General features: G+C 39.6%; 1 protein-coding gene across 1 annotated transcript in view; it reads right to left on the bottom strand.

Moving 5' to 3' along the window:
• Nucleotides 1-1,241: 1,241 nt before the first annotated feature.
• Nucleotides 1,242-24,329, bottom strand: part of LOC136849690 (uncharacterized) — an 81,347-nt gene continuing 58,259 nt past the window's right edge. The window contains exons 4-6 of the mRNA XM_067123035.1: nucleotides 13,719-13,877; nucleotides 10,757-10,915; nucleotides 1,242-2,060 (exon numbers count right to left, since the gene is read on the bottom strand). Coding sequence (XP_066979136.1) covers nucleotides 1,849-2,060; nucleotides 10,757-10,915; nucleotides 13,719-13,725 — 378 coding nt within the window. The 5' untranslated portion in view covers nucleotides 13,726-13,877 and the 3' untranslated portion in view covers nucleotides 1,242-1,848. The remainder of the gene's footprint in view (nucleotides 2,061-10,756; nucleotides 10,916-13,718; nucleotides 13,878-24,329) is intronic.

The following is a 24,329-nucleotide window of genomic DNA, read 5'->3' as shown; positions in this document are numbered from 1 at the left end:
TTGTATCCTTACATTCCTATGACCTTATGATTAGATCCCCCTATTTCAGAGTGCACGCAAGTGCACACAAACACAATTATACCACTATTTAAAGCAAAACTACTGTGAGAGCACCAGTTTAGAATAATAAATTAACTATGGTATACTAAGGTCTAAGAATAAGTATGTACACTACTGTATGGAAAGCAAATAAGAACTCTTTGTGAAAAGCAAGTTTTTAAAACTAAGCTGTGTAGTCTATGATCGCATTCTCTCTGGAGGAGGTTGATGTTTTTCTCATAAACAATTTTGGCAAGCTTCCAAGCTTCCCCACAAAAGCAAAGGTTAGAGTTCAAGGGCAATGCCACTTTTCATCTTTATGTAATCTTATTCCTGTAACTGACAGATGTACCAATTTTTAATCCCACCACTCAAAAATGGCTCGTGACATAGCAATTCAGTGAATAATAGTAAGAGTAACATCTTTGGATAGGGAGAAAGTTGTTCAGAGGCTTCATCAAACTCCATATCACCCCATGTCATTGCTTTCATGAGAGACTGGTTTAGGTGTGAAACTCTTCCTTTGTCCCACATGTTGAATAAAATATTTACTTAGTGTTTTTCTAAGTTTCCTGAATAATTCAAATTGCTTCTCTTTAGAGCAGTGGTTCTCAACCTGGGAGCGCCTCCTTTCAGTATTTCCAGGGGAGGCGCGAGGCCTATGAAAAAAATTTAAAAATTCTAGAATTATATTCGTTATTTTCTTAACAAGATGAGGAACTAATATTCAAGTTTATAAAAAAATGCAAATGTAGCCTATAACGTTAGTTTCCTATAGTCTACCATTCTAGTTAGACTCGCTTAGGTTTACCATTACTTTGTAATTATTTAGAAACTCCTTCTCTTTCTCTTTTTTTTTATTTTCCTCCTAATCTGGGAGGGAATTTTACTCACAGATGCAAGGGGCGTGGAGGGAAGGATCAGCTCTTAGAGGGGCGTGGTAATAAAAGGTTGAGAACCACTGCTTAGAGCTTACATAGGGCACAGATGAAGACTCGGACCAGACAGAAAAGTGCTAAGACAGCACAGAGTAGACAGAACTCACAGAACATCTTGACATCAAATAAAAAGGGAACTGAAATATTTTGCATTCACCAAGCTCTGCCTGTGAAGCTATGCCTATCTTGGCTTTTCACCATCACAGAAGAAAAATAATGAAAAACCTGCAAACTGAAGAATGAGGCCAATTATATTAAAAGTTAATTCCTTGCTAATGTAATGAACTTCATCTAAAACAGGCTTGCTTGAATAGAATTTGGTAAAGTCTTTCAGAATGACCCGGGGATAAAAAAATTTTACATTCGGTAAATTGTTTACCATTGCTTTGATCAAATTTAGTGCTTATCAATGTGTATCAAGAGCAATAATGTCAAAATGAAAATTTAATTCTGCAACTAATACTCTGCTTAACCTAAGGAACTCCACCACAACTTGATTATTCAAACTCTAGGAAGTTTGACTTCACTGTATCAGGGGAATACATATATAATTTTTTGTTACTTTCATGAAACAATTCTTTATGTCCTTTGCATTATTAGTAATACCATGTTTGAAAAGCATTTCTGTACAGAGTCCATCAGGTTAATCCATTCATTTGCAATGATTTTCATTCATAAAACTTAAAAAATGTATATAATATTAAACAGTACAATTACTGTATGTTCAATTTCACAACTCAATATGTGTACTGTTATTGTTCTACTGAAACAACTCTAGGTACAGTCATGATACATAATTGCAACACTTGTAAAAGTTTCTAAATATACTTGAAAGTGTGCTATCAAAGTATGGCTATGGGATAGAGAACCATCAGTCAGAGTCTAAACCATCTAATTCATCCTCTGGTCCTCCAATTGCCTTCCAAAAGGATATTGCTACTTTTTCTGCATAGTCTCGCCGATGTTCCAAAGGTAAACTTGCTGCTGTCCTTTTCATCTGTTCAAAACTGGAGAACAGTTTTTCAAAATCTCCATCACCAGTATCAAAATACTCTTCTAAGGTAGAAGAATTAAGACCATCCTCTGTAAGTGAAATAAATGTTGTCATGAAAAAGAATACATTATCCCAGCTTACAAAAAATTTTGTTTTACTTCAAATAAAATACTTGTGCACAAAAAAGAATAATAAACCTCAACATTAATCATTCCCAAAATTAAAATACAGTAAGCTTCCACTTATCACATTTGCAGATATCCACAACATTTAAAAAACCAGAAGCACAATAAATAAAAATCAAAGTAAATATATAAGATTACTGTATTCAACAGTTCAACTTACACTCAGCCCGATTTTTGCCACGCTATGTTTCATGAAAGCACTTACGGAGGCAGGCATGTGATATGAGAGTCTGACAAAGTAAAACACTCTACGAGTGTAAAATGGAAACTTCATGCTCCCTATCTTGTCAATACTAAATAACCATATACAGTACACTAAATATGCCTATAAACCCAACACACTTTAAACTGAAGAAAGGATGTTAAACTATAAATTAGTAACTTTTTTTCCTATATTTTTTTTTCTATATTTGTAACAAAATATACATACACTATATGCTTAAACACAACACACAATACAGTAGGCAACGTGCATATGGTGCAGTACACAATACTGTACATTACTTTTGTTAAACAAGGATTATACTTTATTTCCTGTTTTGTGTTATAAAAGTACATCATCTACACAAAAAACTTAAAAAAAGCTAAAAATAAAGCTTTTTCTCTCTTACCCCACACACAATATGGCAGTTATACTGAACTTACAGTACACTCCTGTATAACACGGGTAACACTTTTTTTCCTATTTTCCTTATACAATATAAAAATTGAAAACAACTTTTTTTCTCTCACTTCCATGTGGAATGGAATGGAATGAAATATGAAATTTAGGCTTGAAGCCAAGCACTGGAATCCGAGGGATTATTCAGTACTATAATGAATTTGATTTGAGAAGAACAGTCATGGCAATGAATTTATGAATTAAATAAAATTTTTAAAAAATTATTTTAAAACTATGGTAAAAATTAACATTTGGCAAAAACTGGTATTACCCATAAAAAAATAATAACTTTGCATTTAGGATATGCTTATAACCTTTACAGTGTAAAAAAGTAAAAAAATAAACAAATATCCATAAACATTCTTATACACTCAACTGTAAGTGTATATACTACACTTGGCAGCATACCAAGAGGTCAATATTAAATTTTGTTATAGAGGTTAATGTCTCTAGGGAATTAAATTATGTTATTAACAACTACATCAGGACCAAGCAGTTCTGCTATATCCCTGCCCACTAACCCATGACTTTGCCAGGCTGTAGCATACCTACAGCAATGTAATAGTGTGTTCCACACAAAGAGGAGAGTCACACTGTATACAGACTAGTGCAGTTCCCCCTTCTAAAAGGAATATGTACGTCAATCGAGTATGGCCAATTCTCAGACGACGTAATACAATTTCTACCCTACGGTTTTGTTGGAATCCAGACGGCCAATGTTCAATACTTTGCCTGATCTTCCTGTACTTTTTATTGTTGGCCAGAAGGGGAGAGGACCAACGGGCTTGCCATTTATTTTTTATATATGATCGAATAGTCCATTCCATATCGGTAGCGGGAATATGGCGGAATAGAATGTCATCTGTAGTAATGACATCTCTTGCTTCATGGTCAGCAAGTTCGTTACCTAAAATGCCTACATGGGCAGGGACCCAGCAAAAATGGATTAATTTGAATTTGGAAGCAAGCCTATACAACCATTCTTGAATATATTGAATAATTGGATGTTTAGGGTTATATTGCTTAATGACCATGAGTGCACTATAAGAATTTGAGTACAGTATATGGTGAAAGTATTACCCTGTAGAGTAGAAACATCTCAAGAGATTTGGATAATGCACTTAATTCAGCTGTAAAAATAGAGGGAGGCACTATTAAATAGTCTGCCCACATATGAGCTATTACCATGAACAACTGCATAACCAACACCACTTGATGTCTTTGATCCATCACTGAACAGTTGAACAGAACCCAATTGTATTTGGTCATGATCAAGAAAACGTGCCTTCATTTCTTGGACATTAACTGATTTTTTAACAGCAGCTTTTTGACAGACCAATGGTTCTGGAGTCAACCACGGAGGCAACTTAGAGCAACATATTGCCTTAATTTTTTGGTTTATAATAGACACACTGTCAACTGCAGCATTATTTTTTACATGAAAAGGTTTGGATATTCTAGCATTTGCAAACTCATGTGCATCGTTTTAGTTAAGAATGGATGCTGTGGGGTTTTCAGGGGAACCTCTTAATTTGATCATATACCTCAGTGCCAGTTCCTCTCAACGTAAATCTGGAGAGAGGTCTTCAGTGTCGGTATATAAGCTTTCAACTGGTGAAGTCTTAAATGCACCAGAGCATATTCTTAAGGGGATCGGCCGGTTTCCGACTTTTTTAACGACAGGTTGTTGATATGTAGGGGGTTTGTTAAAGGATATTGTGTGGAACTTCTGGGAAAAAATTTTTGTTCAGTGACCTTAGGTTTTGTGACGCCAGAGCATTTTTCGGCCAAAAATGGCCATTTTCAAAAATGCATCTCCTCCATTTTTTGGTTTTAAGGGATGAGATTTGAACCACATATAAAACACATATGGCTTTCGATACAAAGCCGGTGATTTTTGATTTTCAATTATTTTTCGAGATATGAATTTTTTTTTTTTAATGAAATTTTCCTGGAAAAATTACAGAAAAAAAAATTGCCAAAAATCAGAAACTCAAAATATTAAAATCCCGGCTTTGTTTTAATCTACCATGTTTCCCCATGTTATATTTAAAATTTCATTTAGATTGGTCCAATACTAAGGGAGGAGATGCATTTTAAAGGCGAAAAACTTATGTTTTGAGAAACGGGACTTCAAAGTTTTAGTTACATAAAAAAAGTAAAAGGGACTTCAAAGACTGTGTTACAATTAATTCTATGGTTTTAATTTTTATTTTTGGGTATTAATTAATGCAAAATGATTATAAATAAGAATATTAATTGATTATTTATGTGCCTAAGACACATTCTTATAAATTTTAGGTTCCTGGTCCCCTGTCTGATCTTGCTGCAAAGGTATTACTCTAGGGTATCATAGTTGCCTACACTTTTTATTAGTGTCTCAATCCATCCCTTGCCAAATGGATCCTGGGAATTACTTTTCATTCACAATTAGGGATTCGTGATTCAAGGAATTCATCAAGTCTTGCTTCACTTATTATGATCATTTTATTTTCAGGATCGTCTATAATATCAGCCTTAAGCTACTGCTTTCTTTTCTAAAATATCTTTGCCCTTTGGTAGTGACGAACAAATAAAGAGGCGTTTAGGGGTGGATGTGGTTGGTCTCTGGTCAGCAGAGATCGCTGCCTGCGCCGTTTGCTGGGCGACAGCTCTCTCTCTCCGTGTTCCATTCCCTCTATGGCACTAATTTCTTGAACTCTTTCTTCTACTTCTCGCCTGGACTTTTCCACTTGGCTTTTCCGCATTCTAGAAGCATGAAGTGAACTCTTGACCTTTTAGGCACGGTGAAAAAAACAAAAACACAGCAGAAAATACAGAGTTCAGTCAAGGCAGCGAGCATGAAAACGTGTCCTTCTAACTTGGAAGTTTATAGGTTCTGGTTACAGTCGGCGTCATGGTATGCGTGTGCGTTGTCATGGCTAGGAATAACTAAAAAGGTGCCGAGTAGGATATTATTGACATTATACATTTCATTTCAAAGGAAGTTTTCAGTAATATATATCACAAAAACTATACCAGACTAAATCATTTGCACTACTGGTGTTTTATGGGTATATAGTTATTGTTACATTTTAGGCCATAACTAGAGAAATATGGCAAATTTTAGCATAATATTTCGTGGACACATTCTTGAACCCTATATGAAGCCATAGAATTTTTTTCAGCAAATCGAATTTTTTAAAGATTATTGGGATTTTTTAGGCTGCCGATCCCCTTAAGACCAGTATAATGAACTACATCCAACTCCTTAAGTTTTCTTGCACTTGCTGAAGAGTAGACTTGGCAACCATACTCAAGCTTGGATTTAAATAACGAATCATTTAACCATGAAAGTCACCTCTTATAGGCACCCCAGTTAAAACCTGAGACTACTTTTAAAATGTTAAGGGATTTCTTTACCTTGATTTTCAAGGAGTCAATATAACTAGCCCATGTTAGCTTCTTATCAAAAATCATCCCTAAAAATCCCTAAAAACTTCACCTCCTCCTCATATGGTATCAGAGTGCCTTTCAGCTTAATATTTGGAGTGGTTTCCTTTCAAGTACTTCTAGTAAAACGAACTGCCACAGTTTTAGAAGGGGAGAATCTAAAGCCATTGTCATTAGCCCAATTGCTGATTGCATTAACTGACTTTTGCAAGAAATTACAAGGTACAATAGCATTATAACTAGTGACATATATAGCAAGGTCATCTACAAACAAAGATGCCTTTACTGGAGGTGAGAAATATTCAACAATGCTGTTTACAGCCACAGCAAATAAGGTGACACTCAATACACTGCCTTGTGGAACACCTTCCTCCAGCTCAAAAGTATTAGACAAGGTATTTCCAATTCTAACTTTAATATAACTCACTTAGAGCTGAGCTGGTAAAATTTAACATGTTACCTTGTATTCCCATGTCATGAAGTTGCTTAATAATACCAAAATGCCAAGCAGTGTCATAGACTTTTTCGAGATCAAAGAAGACACCAATAGTCTGACTGCCTTTTGAGAAACCTTGCTGAATTTGGGATGATACTCTTAGTAGTGGATCCAGAGTGGAACTACCTCTCCTAAAGCCAAACTGGACAGATGATAACAAACCACTGTTCTCTAGATGCCACATTAGTCTAGAATTCACCATTTTCTCAAACAAATTGCACACACAACTTGTAAGAGATACTGGTTGATGGCTTGTAGGAAGATGTGGATCTTTCAATGGTCTCTTAACAGGGACAACAACTGCAATCTTCCAAGAAGGGGGAAGAATACCAGTTTCCCATATTTTGTTAAAGATTTTCAGAAGTTAAGATTTAGCTGAATCTGGAAGAATTTTTACCATGCTAAAAGAATATCATTCCCAGGCGATGTCGATTCAGATGATGACTGAGTATCCATTAATTCCCTTAAAGTTAACTTGGCATTATAAGATTCACCATTTCCGGAATTTAAATTATGGGAAATGGCTGAATTCCTAATATTATGGAACCGAGTTGAATAGTTCCTAAAACTCGACACTTCAGAAATGCAACCCCAGTTTTTCAGCAACTTCATCAGGCTTGGTGACAAAGTCTCCATTGATTTTCAGACAAGGCGTTGGTTGGTGAAGGAACGTATTTGCCAATTAGTTTTCTTATCTTTTTCCAGATTAACCTGGTTGAGGTCTTACAAGTTATGCCATTTATATAAAAAAGCCAAGATTCTCTTTTCACTTCTTAAAAATATTTTCTCTGTTTTGCCATAGCTCGTTTGTAAATAGATTTTGCTGATGCAGATTAACTGGATTTATAACGCCTGTAACATTTCCCGGTAATTTTCCTCAAATTACCACAGGTTTTATCCCACCATGTAACAGCAGGTCTGCGTGGTTTCCCTTTGGTCTTAGGCACTGAGTTTTCATCATTACTAAATATTTCAGAGACAAAGCACTCTAAGCCTTTATATGAGACTCGAAGGACTCAAATTCCTGGGATAGGTTAATACCTTCTTAAAATTTGACCAAATCTGCTTCCTTTTCCTTCCATTTAACAGGATAATTAGAGGGGACATTTCTCACAAACTTCAGATGAATGGGAAAGTGATCACTGCCATGTAGAATTCATCTACAGAACAGTTAAAATTCAGATGGAGAGAAGAAGAGCAAATCCTTAAGTCTATAGCAGATGAATCATTAAAAAGTCTAAGATCATTATTATTAACAATGTCATCAATGATCCTACCCTCTGTGTTTAAAAAATTACCACCCCAAAAGTGGATTGAGAGAATTAAAATCACCAAGTAGTAAAAAAGGAGGAGGAAGTTGATTAATTAAACCTTGAATGTCCCAAGGGTGAAACTACATCTCGGGGGAAGGTAAAGAGAGCAGATTGTGATTTCACAGTCAAAAGTAGCCCGGATAGCAATTGCTTGAAGCTGTGTGTTCAGGGGAACAATGAAATGTTGCAATGTTTTAGCAATAATTATTGCAACACCTCCATGGGCATGATCCCCACCAGTGGGGCTCGTCTTACAGATCTCACAGTTTAGACCAGGATTGTATACTGCATCTGCTAATTTAGTTTCTTGGAGACATACAACCCCTGGATTATGCTCAGGCAGCAATACTTTTAGAATTTCTGAACGAGTCCTTAGTCCCTTACAGTTCCAATGTAAAATGTCAAGATTGAAGTTTTAGTGCTAGGATCCACCAAGGGCAATTCCACCGTAATCTATACTATTTCTTTGATTTATTTTCCTTATGGGACTTTATAGGAGTTTCTTTAGATTGTCTTGAAATATGTGGCTTACGATTAGCTCCATTATGTTTTTTATTAACTTTTTGATATGGAGCAGAGTGGATTTCAACTACTATTTTCTTATTATCCAAGGAACTTGATTCCTTGGCTGTTTCTGAGGCAGAAGCACCCTCATTGTTGGCCTCACTCTTGTTACACTTTTTATTGGGAATTCATTTCTCGCTATAATGTGGTTCGGATTCCACAATAAGCTGTAGGTCCCGTTGCAAAGTAACCAATTGGTTCTTAGCCATGTAAAATAAGTCTAATCCTTCAGGCCAGCCCTAGGAGAGCTGTTCATCAGCTCAGTGGTCTGGTAAAACTAAGGTACACTTAAACTTATGGGGTTTGGAAATCTCCATACTTTGAGCAGGTGGAGGAGAGGATGAAGGAGTTCTTACTCTCTTCGGAACTTTACTTTCTTCTTGTTCCATTTCTTTGGGAAGGGGTTTCTTGTTGCAGAGATGGGAGAGACAGAGGGAAGGAGTCATCAGCTGGAGCTGATTCTACTGTGTAAGTAGGCACACCTTTCTTAAAGAAGTGTGCTTCAACCCTAGTGGACTGAGCACCTACACCAGATGACTGGGTCTTAGTCTCAGGAGTTCTTACTTTCACAGTAGGTAAAGGTGCTACATTGTTGGCTTGAGTTCTTATAGGGGCTACGGAATTCAGAACCATAGCATAGGTCTTTGTCTGACCAATTAATATTTTTACATAACTAATGCTTGTATGTTCAGCGTTTGCTTTACAAACAGCTGTCTCTTCATATTTACATTGGCTGCAATTTTTATTGGATGGGGTATGATCCAGTTAAAAATTAATACATTTTGGTTGTTTCGAACAAGGACCATGTTCAGGGGCAGAGCAATTATTACAAATTTTATCGTTTTTGCAGAATCTAGATGGATGACCAAATTCAAAACAGTTATAGCACTGCAAAGGTTTTAGTAAAAATGGTTTAACTCTGACCTTTTCATTTCCAAAACTGACATAAGATGGCAAAAGTTAAAATGACCATATTTGCCTTTGGAATTTTTCTTACTTTCCATACAGGGGTTGGACTAATTTCTAATATTTCACTTTCTGTCAATTCACTAAGGTCTCTATCAAAAACTACTCCTCTTCCATAACTGAAATTCATGTGTGGTCTAATTTCTTTTATCATGTCATCTTTCTCAAACTTCTTTAACCCTTAAACGCCGACTGGACGAATCATAAGTCGACTAAAATTGTCTGTCGGGTGACAAGTGGACGTACCATACGTTGACTACAAAAAATTTCAACCTTCGGTCAACTTTGACTCGACCAAAATGGTCGAAAAACACAATTGTAAGCTAAAACTCTTACATTCTAGTAATATTCAATCATTTACCTTCATTTTGCAACAAACTGAAAGTCTCTAGCACAATATTTCAATTTATGGTGAATTTTTGAAAAAAACTTTTTCCTTACGTCTCTGAGTAACTCATGAAAAATTTCAGAAATTCTTTCGTTGTTTTGTCGTAATGTTTGCACCATTTTATATTAGCCGTTACATAAAGTTTTATATATGAAAATGTGCGCAATTTCATGTAAAATACAACAAAAAACAACCCATGGTTGTAGCTTTTTATCAGTTTGGAAATATTTTGATATCAATCATAAGTGCCAAAATTTCAACCTTCGGTCAACTTTGACTCGACCGAAATGGTCGAAAAACGCACTTGTAAGCTAAAACTCTTACATTCTAGTAATAATCAATCACGTACCTTCATTTTGCAACAAATTGGAAGTCTCTAGCACAATATTTCGATTTATGGTGAATTTTTGAAGGCTTAATTAATTGAAGGGTTTGTGGCATGGTAACAAAAACAACTCAAACTCTTACAAGTAAATAGAAAAAAAAAAACAAGCAAGGAAAGCAAACAGTAAGTCGGACAGAATCCGCAGATACATCTATACACAATGGTGGCCAGGAGCAAAGTGGAGTTCATGCTGACAAGCAGGCAGGGTTTTCCCCTACCTGTTGATAGTTAACAACCCTGTCTGAGAGTTAAATGGCCATTCCAGCTCACAGTGCATAATCTAAATCCTATGCAAAGAATGAAGGTTTGTACTTGTGTAGGAACAAATGTGCATATCTAGTAAACTGCAAACATATGACTCAAGTCATATTAAGGAGATGAGAAATAAACCTCACCTGATGTGTGATTGCTGGAGCTAACATCAGAATTAAGAGTTAAGTCTTCTAGTCGGGAGTACATTACTTCACTGGAATTCTCATTTTTCTCAGCTTTTCTCTCATCCATTGCAACCACAGACTGCATCATGGCATTCAGACTATTAGCATTACTAGTATCTGTAAATAAACACTCAGTGTCAGTTTTAAATCATCTACTTGAGAAACATAAGTTTTGTTTTATAAGTAGAAACCTTTCTTTTCTTACTTATTCCTGTACAGTCAATTAGGAAGTTTCGTCCTAGGAAGCTTATCCTTAATTAAGCATTTAAAGGTTAAAAGGGTGAATTCTCACAAGGCTGGCTCTTATATGGGTTTGGTTTTGCATAAAGATTTGATGGTTGGAATTATGAATAACAAAAAATGCTTCATTCCAAACCATCATTCATATACAAGCCCATATTCACTGTGTGCATATGTCTAGACTTTGCAGTCTTTTGTATAAGATTATAGCAGAGCTACTAAACCAATGCCACCTGCATCCTTAACCCTTAAACGCCTACTGGACGTACCATACGTCGACTAAAATTGTCTGTTGGGTGTCAAGTGGACGTACCATATGTCGACTAAAAATGCTTTTTTAAATATTCGCGGAAAAATAATTATAGGCCTAGTTTGCGTAAAGGTTTTAAATCACTAGCCTTAAGGGATGCTGGGAGTTCACGGATCAAGCTGTTGTTTTGTTTATAAGCGTCACACCAGACGCCGCATGCGCCGAATTTCCTCCTTCCCGCACCAGAAAGCATCAGCGCCGCATCGTCCGAGAGCGATTTTTGACGCATCTGTGTTTTGCAGAACTTTGGCGAGTGTTTGCGTATTTGTGAGGCAACAGGACGTTTGCAGAGATGTCCCAACGTCGTCAGGACCGTGAAAGGCGCATACTGCTTGTCGGTAGTGAGCGTGTGAGACAAGTTTTAGACTGGGATGCTGGAGAGGGACCAAGCACCCAAGATGACCCAGCTTCTCAACGCCGTGTTGTGCGGCCACGTGTGACCGAAGGGGACCAAGGACCACATCCTGTGCCTTTTACAACCCCTAGGAAGCATCGGGGTGTCCTGAGGGGCATCCGTAAATTTTTGAAAAAAACTTTTTCCTTCGCTGAAAACCCTGGCATTTCTTGAGTCACCTTGTTGTAATTTTTTCACCATTTTATATTATTCGTTACATAAAGTGTTATACATCAAAATGTGCGCAATTTCATGTAGAATACAACAAAAAATAAATCATTCTTTTAGCTTTTAACAGTTTTGAAATATTTTCATTTAAATCACGATAACTGACAAAATTTTAACATTCGGTCAATTTTGACTCGACCGAAATGCTCGAAAAACGCAATCGTAAGCCAAAATTCTTACATTCTAGTAACAATCAATCATTTACCTTTGTTCTGCAACAAACGGAAAGTCTTCAGCACAATATTTCGATTTATGGTGAATTTTTGAAAAAAACTTTTTCCTTCGCTCCACTGAAAATCCTAGCATTTCTTGAGTCACATTGTCGTAATTTTTTCGCTGTTTTATATTATTCGTTACATAAAGTGTTATACATCAAAATGTGCGCAATTTCATGTAGAATACAACAAAAAATAAATCATGCTTTTAGCTTTTACCATTTTTGAAATATTTTCATATAAATTACAATAAATAGAAAAAAATCAACCTTCAGTCAACTTTAACTCGATCGAAATGCTCGAAAAACGCAATCGTAAGCCAAAATTCTTACATTCTAGTAACAATCAATCCTTTACCTTCATATTGCAACAAACGGAAAGTCTCTGGCACAATATTTCGATTTATGGTGAATTTTTGAAAAAAACTTTTTCCTTCCATTCGCGCGCGCGAACTCCACTAAAAATCCTAGCATTTCTTGAGTCACCTTGTCGTAATTTTTTCGCCATTTTATATTATTCGTTACATAAAGTGTTATACATCAAAATGTGCACAATTTCATGTAGAATACAACAAAAAATAAATCATGCTTTTAGCTTTTACCATTTTTGAAATATTTTCATATAAATAACAATATATAGAAAAAAATCAACCTTCGGTCAACTTTAACTCGATCGAAATGGTCAAAAAATGCAATTGTAAGCTAAAAAAAACTTACAGTCTAGTAATATTCAATAAATTTCCTTCATTTTGAAACAATTGGAAAGTCTCTAGCACAATATTTCGATTTATGGTGAATTTTTGAAAAAAAACTTTTTTTTACGTCCTCGGGTTACGAATTCATGCATCATTTTGTGATAATATTTTCTCTGTGTTGCTTTAATCCTTTTACAATCTGTTATATACCAAAATCATCGCAATTTAGTGTACAATACAACTAAAATAAATTAACTCGTTAGCTTTAACCGTTTTGCTTACAGCACGATTTGTATACAATTATATACGAGTTTTTTTTCGCTGTCATATATTCCAATATTTATATATGATAATGATATTTTTTCATTTCTGATGGTTGCATACTAAACTTCAGGCAATGAGAAAAAAGGAGCCAAAATGAACTCTTAATCTTAAAAACTAAGCGTGCTGTGATTTTTGAAAAAACTTTTTCTGCTTCGGCACTAGCTCCCGAACGCCGCCGGCATACGGGAGACGTTTTTGTAAATAGGGCTTCGGCGTTTAAGGGTTAAGTACCCATCAACCACCTTCACTTCCTTTGTGGCTGACAAGCTGTAAACAGCAAGTCAGGGTGTCTCAGACTTGATGTATTTTAGCTGATGAAAACAGGATTTCAAAAGAAGGGTTTGCATCTGTGTGCAGGCAATGCAAGATTTGAAAAAGATACTTGCTAAATATACAATAAATTACTTATGGCAATACAGCAACCTAAAATGATTCATTTAATGTTACACTGTCACCACAGAAATGTAAGATATAAAAGCTCAACTCTTAATATTACAGATAAATGAACTACATACCTTTCATTTCCAGATTGGACCAAGTGTGTGCATGCAAGGCCTGACGGATACGCTGAAAACCCCAGCTTTCAGGAAAGTCATCTTCATGACCTGAATCCTCCTCCTCTATCTTATTAAGTTCGATCAGTTCCCATCTATTACTTATACACCACTGTTGAGCTAAAAAAAATATATATATGTGATTATCTAGTTTAAAATTTTAGTGATTTGACCACAGCTTCTGTTTTCTGAATATAAATTCAATATCTAAATGTTCATATTTTACTCAGATCAATAATGTTTCATAGGCCATATTAAAATTTCATTAATACCTGTATGACATATCAGGCAGGTAGATAGATTGGAGAATTGCTAGTTACTATGAGCAAAACAAGTTACAAGATGAATAAAACAAAACAAAAGTGAGTAGAGACAATTTGTTTCAAGAATACACCCACCCACACAGAAAAAGTTGACATAACAATGGTGATGGCCAACAGATGATCTCCACATGGGAGGGCCTCTTATCCACTACCCAATGCTTTCAATTCTTGTCTCTGCCTATGGATGAGGAATCTGCCAATTAGAATGGACTGGTATAACGTGCAATAGCCCCAAAAATACAGATTTACTGTACAGTAAACCCCCCGTATTCACATTCTCACAATTCACAGGTTTCTCAGTGGAACATATCTACCCATTATTTGTTCGGCCATTCACAGTATTTTTTACTGAGAAATATTCACTAATTACTGTATTTTCATATTTTCATGAATAAATGCACTTTTTAAGATAAAACTATTAAAACACTCAGGTATAAGCATTTCTGGGTTCGACCTGTGTCACCCGGTAAAATTGGTTCCATCAAGCACATTTCTAGGTATAAGAATTGCTAAAAATACCAGAGAAAAAGCTATCTAGAATGCCGGGGTTACTACCCCCAGTTCGCTCATCTAATTAACCCTTAAACGCCAAGCCTCTATTTACAAAAACGTCTCCCGTATGCCGGTGGCATTCGGGAGTTAGCGCCGAAGCGGAAAAAAAGTTTTTTTCAAAAAATCACAGCACGCTTAGTTTTTAAGTTTAAGAGTTCATTTTTGGCTCCTTTTTTTGTCATTGCCTGAAGTTTAGTATGCAACCATCAGAAATGAAAAAAATATCATTATCATATATAAATATTGAAATATATGACCGCAAAAAAAAATTTTCATATATAATTTTATACAAATCGCGCTGTGAGCAAAACGGTTAAAGCTAACGGGTTATTTTTTTTTTCTTTGCATTGTACACTAAATTGCCATGATTTTGGTATATAACAAATTGTAAAACGATCAAAGCAACACAGAGAAAATATTATCACAAAATGATGCACGAATTCGTAACGCGTGGACGTAAAAAAATGTTTTTTTTTTTAAATTCACCATAAATCGAAATACTGTGCTAGAGACTTCCCGTTTGTTGAAATGAAGCTACTTGATTGAATATTTATCGTGATTTATGTAAAAATATTTCAAAACTGATAAAAGCTACAACCATGAGCTATTTTCTGTTGTATTCTACATGAAATTGCGCACATTTTCATATATAAAACTTTATGTAACGACTACTGTAAAACGATGCAAACATCACGACAACGTGACGAAAGAATTTCTGAGATGTTCGGCCGAGTTACCGTGCGCAGACGTAAGGAAAAAGTTTTATTTCAGAAATTCACCATAAATCGAAATATTGTGCTAGAGATTTCCAGTTCATTGCAAAATGAAGGTACATGATTGAATATTACTAGAATGTAAGAGTTTTAGCTTATAATTGCGTTTTTTTACCATTTCGGTCGAGTTAAAGTTGACCGAAGGTTGAAATTTTGGCACTTATCGTGATTTATATGAAAATATTTCAAAACTGATAAAAGCTAACCATGAGTTATTTTCTGTTGTATTCTACATGAAATTGCACACATTTCCATATATAAAACTTTATGTAACGACTAATATAAAATGGTGCAAACATTAAAACGTGTGAAAAGAATTTCTGGCGCGGACGGAAGGAAAAAGTTTTATTTCAGAAATTCACCATAAATCGAAATATTGTGCTAGAGACTTCCAGTTTGTTGCAAAATGAAGGTACATGATTGAATATTACTAGAATGTAAGAGTTTTAGCTTATAATTGCGTTTTTTACCATTTCGGTCGAGTTAAAGTTGACGAAGGTTGAAATTTTGCACTTATCGTGATTTATATGAAAATATTTCAAAACTGATAAAGCTACAACAATGAGTTATTTTCTGTTGTATTCTACATGAAATTGCACACATTTCCATATATAAAACTTTATGTAACGACTAATATAAAATGGTGCAAACATTTTAAAACGTGTGAAAAGAATTTCTGGCGGACGGAAGGAAAAAGTTTTATTTCAGAAATTCACCATAAATCGAAATATTGTGCTAGAGACTTCCAGTTTGTTGCAAAATGAAGGTACATGATTGAATATTACTAGAATGTAAGAGTTTTAGCTTATAATTGCGTTTTTTTACCATTTCGGTCGAGTTAAAGTTGACCGAAGGTTGAAATTTTGGCACTTATCGTGATTTATATGAAAATATTTCAAAACTGATAAAGCTACAACCATGAGTTATTTTCTGTTGTATTCTACATGAAATTGCACACATTTCCATATATAAAACTTTATGTAACGACTAATATAAAATGGTGCAAACATTACGAAAACGTGACGAAAGAATTTCTGGCGCGGACGGAAGGAAAAAGTTTTATTTCAGAAATTCACCATAAATCGAAATATTGTGCTAGAGACTTCCAGTTTGTTGCAAAATGAAGGTACATGATTGAATATTACTAGAATGTAAGAGTTTTAGCTTATAATTGCGTTTTTTTACCATTTCGGTCGAGTTAAAGTTGACCGAAGGTTGAAATTTTGGCACTTATTGTGATTTATATGAAAATATTTCAAAACTGATAAAAGCTACAACCATGAGTTATTTTCTGTTGTATTCTACATGAAATTGCACACATTTCCATATATAAAACTTTATGTAACGACTAATATAAAATGGTGCAAACATTATGAAAACGTGACGAAAGAATTTCTGGCGCGGACGGAAGGAAAAAGTTTTTTTCAAAAATTCACCATAAATCGAAATATTGTGCTAGAGACTTCCAATTTGTTGCAAAATGAAGGTAAATGATTGAATATTACTAGAATGTAAGAGTTTTAGCTTATGATTGCGTTTTTCAACCATTTCGGTTGAGTCAAAGTTGACCGAAGGTTGAAATTTTTTGTAGTCGACGTACGGTACGTCCACTTGGCACCCAACAGACAATTTTAGTCGACATATGATATGTCCAGTCGGCGTTTAAGGATTAATAAAAATAGATGTCGGTATACACAAAGGGTGAGTGTTGCCACTGCCACAGGCCTCTGCCCTGTAGAGATCTCCAATCTCAAAATCCCGGAAAGTGAGGGGCCGTCGCATATCCAACGCCCATCACCCAGCCAACCAACACCTCAGCTGCCATCTTAGCCTCATTCCATCTTAGCATGCTTGTAAACATTGCCGTGTTTTTCCCTTGTGCTGCTATTTTGCGAATTTTGCATTTTCATCATGTCTTCCGTCTAGGAATTTTCTTCACCTAAACTGAGTACCATCTCCTTTTGGTTTTTTCTTATAGAGGCTTCTTATTTGACCTTTAATTTAGTAATTACGAGGTTAAATAACACGGTCGGTCGTCATGGTCGCTCGCCTCTCTCGGCTATATTGGACCCTCAGTCTTCGTATGGTTTTAAGCAGTGAGATTCTGCTTGTTTTTTACACTTATATATTTCATATATATTTTTAATATTTCTACTCCTTCAGGGAGTTCTTTTTGGCGAATTACCCTTTCGCTGGTAGGGGGTGAGGTGCCCGTATCATGACTGATCTAGGCTAGTATTGGAGGCTTCCACCTCCCGCCTTTCTGATCATAAATATTCCTTTTCCCTGGGCCCCTTCCTCTGTCGGCAAGCGGGTACATTCTCCAAGATGGTACTGTTATGCTCATGATCTTTCCTGATGTGTACGGTGATGGATGACATGTATATTTTTGGATTAAAAATGTTTATGATTCAGCATTAGGGTCGGCCATTTTACGTATCACCCGCGTCAAACATGTCACGGGTTGTTTGGCCTTCTCTATAGCACGAGTCTTTTATATATTATAATTTCTGTGCATACATATTTATATGTTTTTATATTTCACACATCATTTGGTTAACTTTTATTTAATACTTTAAGTCAGGTAGTTTCCTTGATGGGTATTCTGGCCTAGCCCTCTTGTCCGCAGTCGGTGGGCTAGGCTAGTTAGGTTAGGCGACTTTCATGACACTCATGCTTCCTAGCTCCCCCAACCAGGTCGTTTTGAGGCTTGGACGGAAGTGTTGGATGGTTGAGGGAGTTCCTCGTTCTCTTGGCCCGCCTGACCATGCCGTCATGTTGTTGGAGGGTGTTATTAGGCCTGTGAGACGCCCCCCTCCCCTGTTTTAGCCTACCTGACCAGACCGATTGGTTTTCGGAAGGTAAGGTTAGAATAGTGAGGGTCTCCTTATTACTTAGCCCCCCACCTGACCAGGCTGTCGGCGTTGGAGGGTGTGGCCAGACCTTGCATGGATTTCCCCTCTCCCCTCCCCCCCCCTTCCATACCTCTGTTAGCCTTCTTACCCAAGTCAAAAAATTTTGACGTTGGGTAGTGGTCTGGGGTCGAAGGTTACACTGTCTTTTTCATGTCGTTAGCCTAGCCCTTCCTTACCCATTCTTTAGCATTTGGCGGGTGTCCCTAGTTCTCCCTGCGCGAGGGACATCGGTCTCTACGACCAGCACCCCGTGGGGAGTTTCTATAGGTGTCCAGGGGGTGTTTCCCACCCATCTGGCCACCGCTATTCGGTCCCCTCCATTTTGCTATTCCTTCCCTATTCCTTAGCATTTGGCGTGTGGCCTTGACTTCTCCCCGTGCGAGGGACGTCGATCACTTATGACCGGCACCCTGTGGGGAGTTTCGGTCGGTGTCCAGATAGCGTTACCCACCTATCTGGCCTCTGCCTTTCGGTTTCCGCCATTCTGTTAGTGTTTCGTTTGTTCGCTTTCCTCAGGTTAGCTGGAGCATCGAACACAGGTCCAGGGACACTTTCTTGACTTCCGCTAGGTTCATTCTCCGCCGGGTTTGTCAGGTCTCCCGTTGTTCTTGTACATGCTACCACTCCGGTGGGTATGGTTTTCGGTTGGTTGGCGCTTTCCACTACCTGTTCCCCGCCACAGGCGTTGAGAGTTGAGCCATTTTGAGGACTCCTCTCCGCCTCCTTCGCCGCTACCATAGGCATGAGGTAACGAGATTTCCGAGGCAATCAGGGCGGAGTATCATAACCAGCATATCTTTAAATACTTCTGTTTACATAATTAGTTGACCATTCTGTAGCATATCTTTACCATACCGCTGCCGGACTCTTTCCGGCGGTGTTTATTTAATTATACTATAATCATATTATAATTGTCGTATGATGCATGATCCTAGGTTAAGGTGTACTGTTACCGCCGGACTTGCTCCGGCGGTCCTTAACTTAATGTTATTCATGTATTATATATTATCTTTATTCTGCCGGAGTTATCTCCGGCAGGATTCGAATTGACTGTAAGCATGCTCCATCACCCATATTAGGTTAAGGTACCTTACCTCCGTCGGACCTACTCCGGCGAGCCTTAACTAGCATACTCATGTATCATCTGTCCACTTACAGTTGGTACGCTGTCAGGAGCCTGGGTGTACGGCGGTCCTTCAGCAACCCTGTGGCCATGTGGTGTGTCGCTCCCACTCCGGCTGCACGGTTCGCGTCGGGGACCTGATCGTCTGGCACCCAGACGGCTGTGAGGTGTGCTACGCTCTGTACGAGCAGGTGTTGGATCAGTCGGTAAGCTTCAAGTCCGCTAACCTTTAGTCTCCTTTTGACTTTATTGCTTATATTGATAGATATGGCGGTTGGAGATTGTTTTAGTAAGCCTTTCTTTTCTTTCAGTCCGACCGTAGTTCCTGCGACTCTTCGCTGTCGACCCTCAAGATCTGGGTCGGTGGGTTTGGGAGGAACATCACGTCGGGGAAGCCTTACATCTTGTCAGAGGAGATTTGTAATCTCCTCTACCCCGGCGCCCGGATCTCAGCCGCAGTTCCAGCGGAAGTAGCCGCCCCTTTGATTGAGCAGATCCGGGAGGAGACACAACCCTCCCAAGAAGACAACGTATGCGGAGAGGTGGCGGAAGAGGTGGCGGCCATCAACATCAACCTGGAACCTATGAGCGTTGATCCGGACCACCAGGTAGAAGGTAAGGGGGTAAGTGAGGCAGGGGGAGCGAGTGTTCCTAGCTCCCTTTTCAATTCTCCTTCTTCCTCTTCTTCCTTTCAAGGTTTCCAGAAATCTTCTTACCTTGAAGACAGATCGAGGTCTACTGTCCCCAAGATGAAAACCTTGAAAACGAAGGGCTTATCTAAGTCCTCTAGGCCTCAAAGGTCTAATCCTGTAGCTCCCTCAAGGTCGTCACGGGCTCTTAGCCCAGTGGCGTCTACTAGTAAGGCTACTCCCCCTACCAAGGGGTCGAGATCCAGGGCGGTTAAGGCAAGTCCCCCTCAACCTAACTTTGACCCTGTGGCCTTTGCAGAGTTTCTCATTCAGAAGCTCAACAAGAAGGTCGAAGCTAGGATGAATGACCTTTCCTCTCAGCTCACTTCGGGCTTAAAGTCTTCAGACGATTCTAGGAAGTCTTTAGCCGAGAGGATGCAAACCCAGGAGAGCTTGCTCTCCGGGTTTATGCGCTCTGGAGTGGCGGCACAGACGTACGCTGTTCCGGATGCCTCCAGTCTTCCTCCCTTTGATAAGGGAAATCCTTGGCGTCTGGCTCTTCATGCTCCTCGGCATGAAGATACTCTCACCATTGAGGGCTTGGGTACACGCAGGTTGGAAGAACTGGAGTTCTTTCCACCCGACCTGGTGCCTCCCTACCCAGGCTACGCCAGGCTCACAGAGGAAGCCTGGATCAGATCAGACAAGGTCCCGAAGGAGACAGTCATCTTCCCTAGGGACCAAGCCCAATCCGCCTTGATGCGCACTCTCACGGAGTGGGAGGCGGAGAATACTAAGCTTACCCCCTTCAAGGGGACTTTCACTATGTTCTCGGTAGGTGAGACTGTCCCCACCCCCTGCATGACTAAGGTAGCACTGCTGACTAGTCAGGCAGGCATCGAGGGTAAGCCGCTACCTCAACTCCAGGAGACAGATCCCACTTCTCTTGTCTTCCCCGGAGATTCGGAATTTTGGTTGGGAGCTCCGGCCACGTTCACAGTGCAGGTTGAGTCGCTCCCTGCATTCTTTGTGTCTGACGGAGGCAACGGCTGTGACCTACACCGAAGAACCTCTCTTCCAGGTCCTAACCAAATCCCTGTTGGCAGGATTCCAGGCGGACCTGTACGACTTTATAGTGGCGAGGATGAATTGCCGGAAGCACATCTTTGCGGACGCCACCATAAGGCACGAACCCAATAGGCTCATGAGGAGCTCTATTTGGGGCGCCAATATCTTTCCCGAAGATGAAGTTAACAATGTCCTAGCGGAGGCAACCAGGGCAAATCAAAGCCTCCGCTTCCGCTGGGGTCTCCCCTTCAAAAGGAAGGCCACCGAGTCCGCCGGACCTCAAGCCAAATCAGGGAAAAGGTTCAGGAGGTACAAAAGACCTCACACCCAGACTGTGCTGCAAGCTGTACTGGTCTCCCAGGTCGGTCAGCCTTCAACTTCAAAGGCCCAGCCTCAACAACAGTTTGTGCTGATGCAGCCGGCTCAGCATACCCTTGCTTCTCCAACCTTCGTGACATCCCCGGCTTTCAACGCTTCGTTTGAAAGCCAGGGGGCGTTTCGAGGCTTCAATAGGAACGTGAGGGGAAGCAGAGCCAGAGCTTCCTTCAGAAGTAGGTCTGCGTCACGTTCCCTCTCTCGAGGGAGAGGAGGCCGAGGTAGCAGAGGAGGTAAGCCCTCTCCCGCCCAATGAGTCTCCTCAGGTAGGCGGGAGGTTGTATCTCTTTTGGGACCGATGGACCTTCAGTCCTTGGGCCCACAGCATAGTCTCCAAAGGTCTAGGATGGAGCTGGAGCATAGGTCCTCCTCCGCTAGTCAGATTCCATCAATCCCCATCCAAAGCCCTCCTGGACTTTGTAAAGGACTTGCTTCAAAAGAGGGCTATAAAGAAAGTGAGACACCTGAAATTTCAAGGCAGACTGTTCAGCGTTCCGAAGAAAGGCTCCAGTCAGCAAAGAGTAATCCTAGACTTGTCTTGTCTCAATCTATACATTCAATGCAGCAAATTTCGCATGCTTACAATCTCGCAGGTGCGGACCCTACTTCCCCGTGGAGCCGTCACCACCTCTATAGATCTTTCAGACGCCTATTATCACGTCCCGGTTGCGAGAAATTTCTCTCCTTACCTAGGATTCAGACTAGGAAAACAAGCTTATTCATTCAGAGTCATGCCATTCGGGCTCAACATAGCGCCCAGAATCTTCACCAAACTGGCAGAAACAGTAGTCCAGCAATTGCGGTCCCAGGGGATCATGTTAGCCGCATACCTAGACGATTGGATAATTTGGGCATCCAATGCCGAGGAATGTCGAAGAGCAACAGCCATAGTGATCAACTTCCTCGAATCCCTAGGCTTTCAAATAAACAGGGAGAAATCCCGCCTAGTTCCGGAGGCTCGATTTCAGTGGCTAGGAATCCAATGGGATCTGGACTCACACAAACTGTCTCTTCCGCCAGCCAAAAGGAGGGAAATAGCCAAAGCCACCAGGCAGTTCCACAAAAACAGGAAAGCCTCTCGTCGTACCCAGGAAAGAGTCCTGGGTTCTCTTCAGTTCACATCTGTAACAGACCTGCTTCTGAAAGCCAAACTGAAAGACATAAACAGAGTGTGGTGGAGACGAGCCAACAACAGATTCAGAGACAAGGTGTCCCTAATTCCGCTGGTGTTGAGGAAAAGACTTCGACTGTGGTCAACAGTCAAGAGTTTGTCAAGGTCAGTACCCCTCCAATTTCCTCCTCCATCATTGGTGATCCACACGGATGCTTCCCTGAGCGGGTGGGGAGGATATTCCCAACACAAAAAAGTTCAAGGAACATGGTCCACTGTGTTCCGCCAGTTCCATATCAACATTCTCGAAGCAATGACAGTATTTCTAACTCTGAAAAAACTACGTCCATCCAGACAGATTCATATCAGACTGGTACTGGACAGCGCAGTAGTGGTGCATTGTATAAACAGAGGAGGCTCCAAGTCGAGCCGGATCAATCAAGTCATGATAGCAATTTTCTCCCTAGCAAGAAAACACCGTTGGCATCTGTCAGCCACCCATCTGGCAGGTGTCCGGAATGTCATTGCGGATTCTCTGTCCAGGACAACTCCGCTGGAGTCGGAATGGTCTCTGGACAAAACATCATTCGAGTGGATTTGCCGTCAGGTACCAGGTCTCCAGGTAGATCTGTTTGCCACAGAGAGCAACCACAAACTTCCATGTTATGTTGCTCCCAATCTGGACCCTCTTGCTCACTCCACAGATGCGATGTCAATAGATTGGAACATGTGGCAGAAAATATAACAATTTTTAAAGTAAATTGTATTTTTCCTAACTATACAAACCGAGGTCCTTTACATTAGGAGATACTTTCAGGCGTAGGGCTGGAAACGGCCGTTAAACTCTTGAACAAGGTGGTTAGGCAGTAACTACCTCCAGGTAGGCGGGGATACCCGCCTGCCCGGATGTAAACATTCCAGTTTGCCTTTCGGCCCAGGTACAGATTGAGGGGTGGCATGAGGTGGGCATATTGCAAAGGACCTCGGGTTTGTATAGTTAGGAAAATACAATTTACTTTAAAAATTGTTATTTGTTCCGACACAATATACAAACCCTCGGTCCTTTACATTAGGAGACTCACTTATTGGAGGGGAGGAATCTGAGAAAGTCTCTCTGAACTGACTGGAGTTCACCACTTGTCTTCCCTTCCTGGTCGTGAGAGCGAGGAAGGAAAAAACTGCCTCTGACAAAAGATCGGGTTGTAAGAAACGCAGGATCAGTTGTCAGACTTCTGGGTCCCCTTTGCATGAAAGAGGAAACGTCAGTTCATGCAAAGTAGGCTGGGAAGAATTTGACGTCGGATGACAATAAGGCAAATACAAGCATTGGGTTGTCTCATAGTCATGGTCTCCTTCCTCCCCTTGCAAGAGGAAGGAGTGGGGTTGTTTCTATTAACCTTAACGGAAATAGAACGGAGCTCCTGTTATGCTCTTATCTGCCTCGACGCCCGGTCCAGCTTGTAACGGCATTTCCGCTCCCTGCCCGTGGGAAGAGAGCCAGGATGGGGAGAAAGAAGAGAGGCCAGTCACTCAACCTCCATTCTCGCCATCACAGCCGCACAACATAGGCGAGATGCAATCCTGTCCCGTTAAGGGAGCTGGATAAGCTACACAACTTGTTGAGCAGCCACCACAGGACCCAAGGAAAAAAGTGTCCAAGGACTTGTGTGCAACATCCCAGAGGTAGAAGGAGGTGAAGGTAG

This window comes from Macrobrachium rosenbergii, chromosome 21, assembly GCF_040412425.1.
Source record: "Macrobrachium rosenbergii isolate ZJJX-2024 chromosome 21, ASM4041242v1, whole genome shotgun sequence".
In the NCBI taxonomy this organism is placed as follows: Eukaryota; Metazoa; Arthropoda; class Malacostraca; order Decapoda; family Palaemonidae; genus Macrobrachium; species Macrobrachium rosenbergii.
The sequence above is the reverse complement of the archived record's forward strand: the minus strand, read 5'-3'. Positions and strand labels throughout refer to the sequence as shown.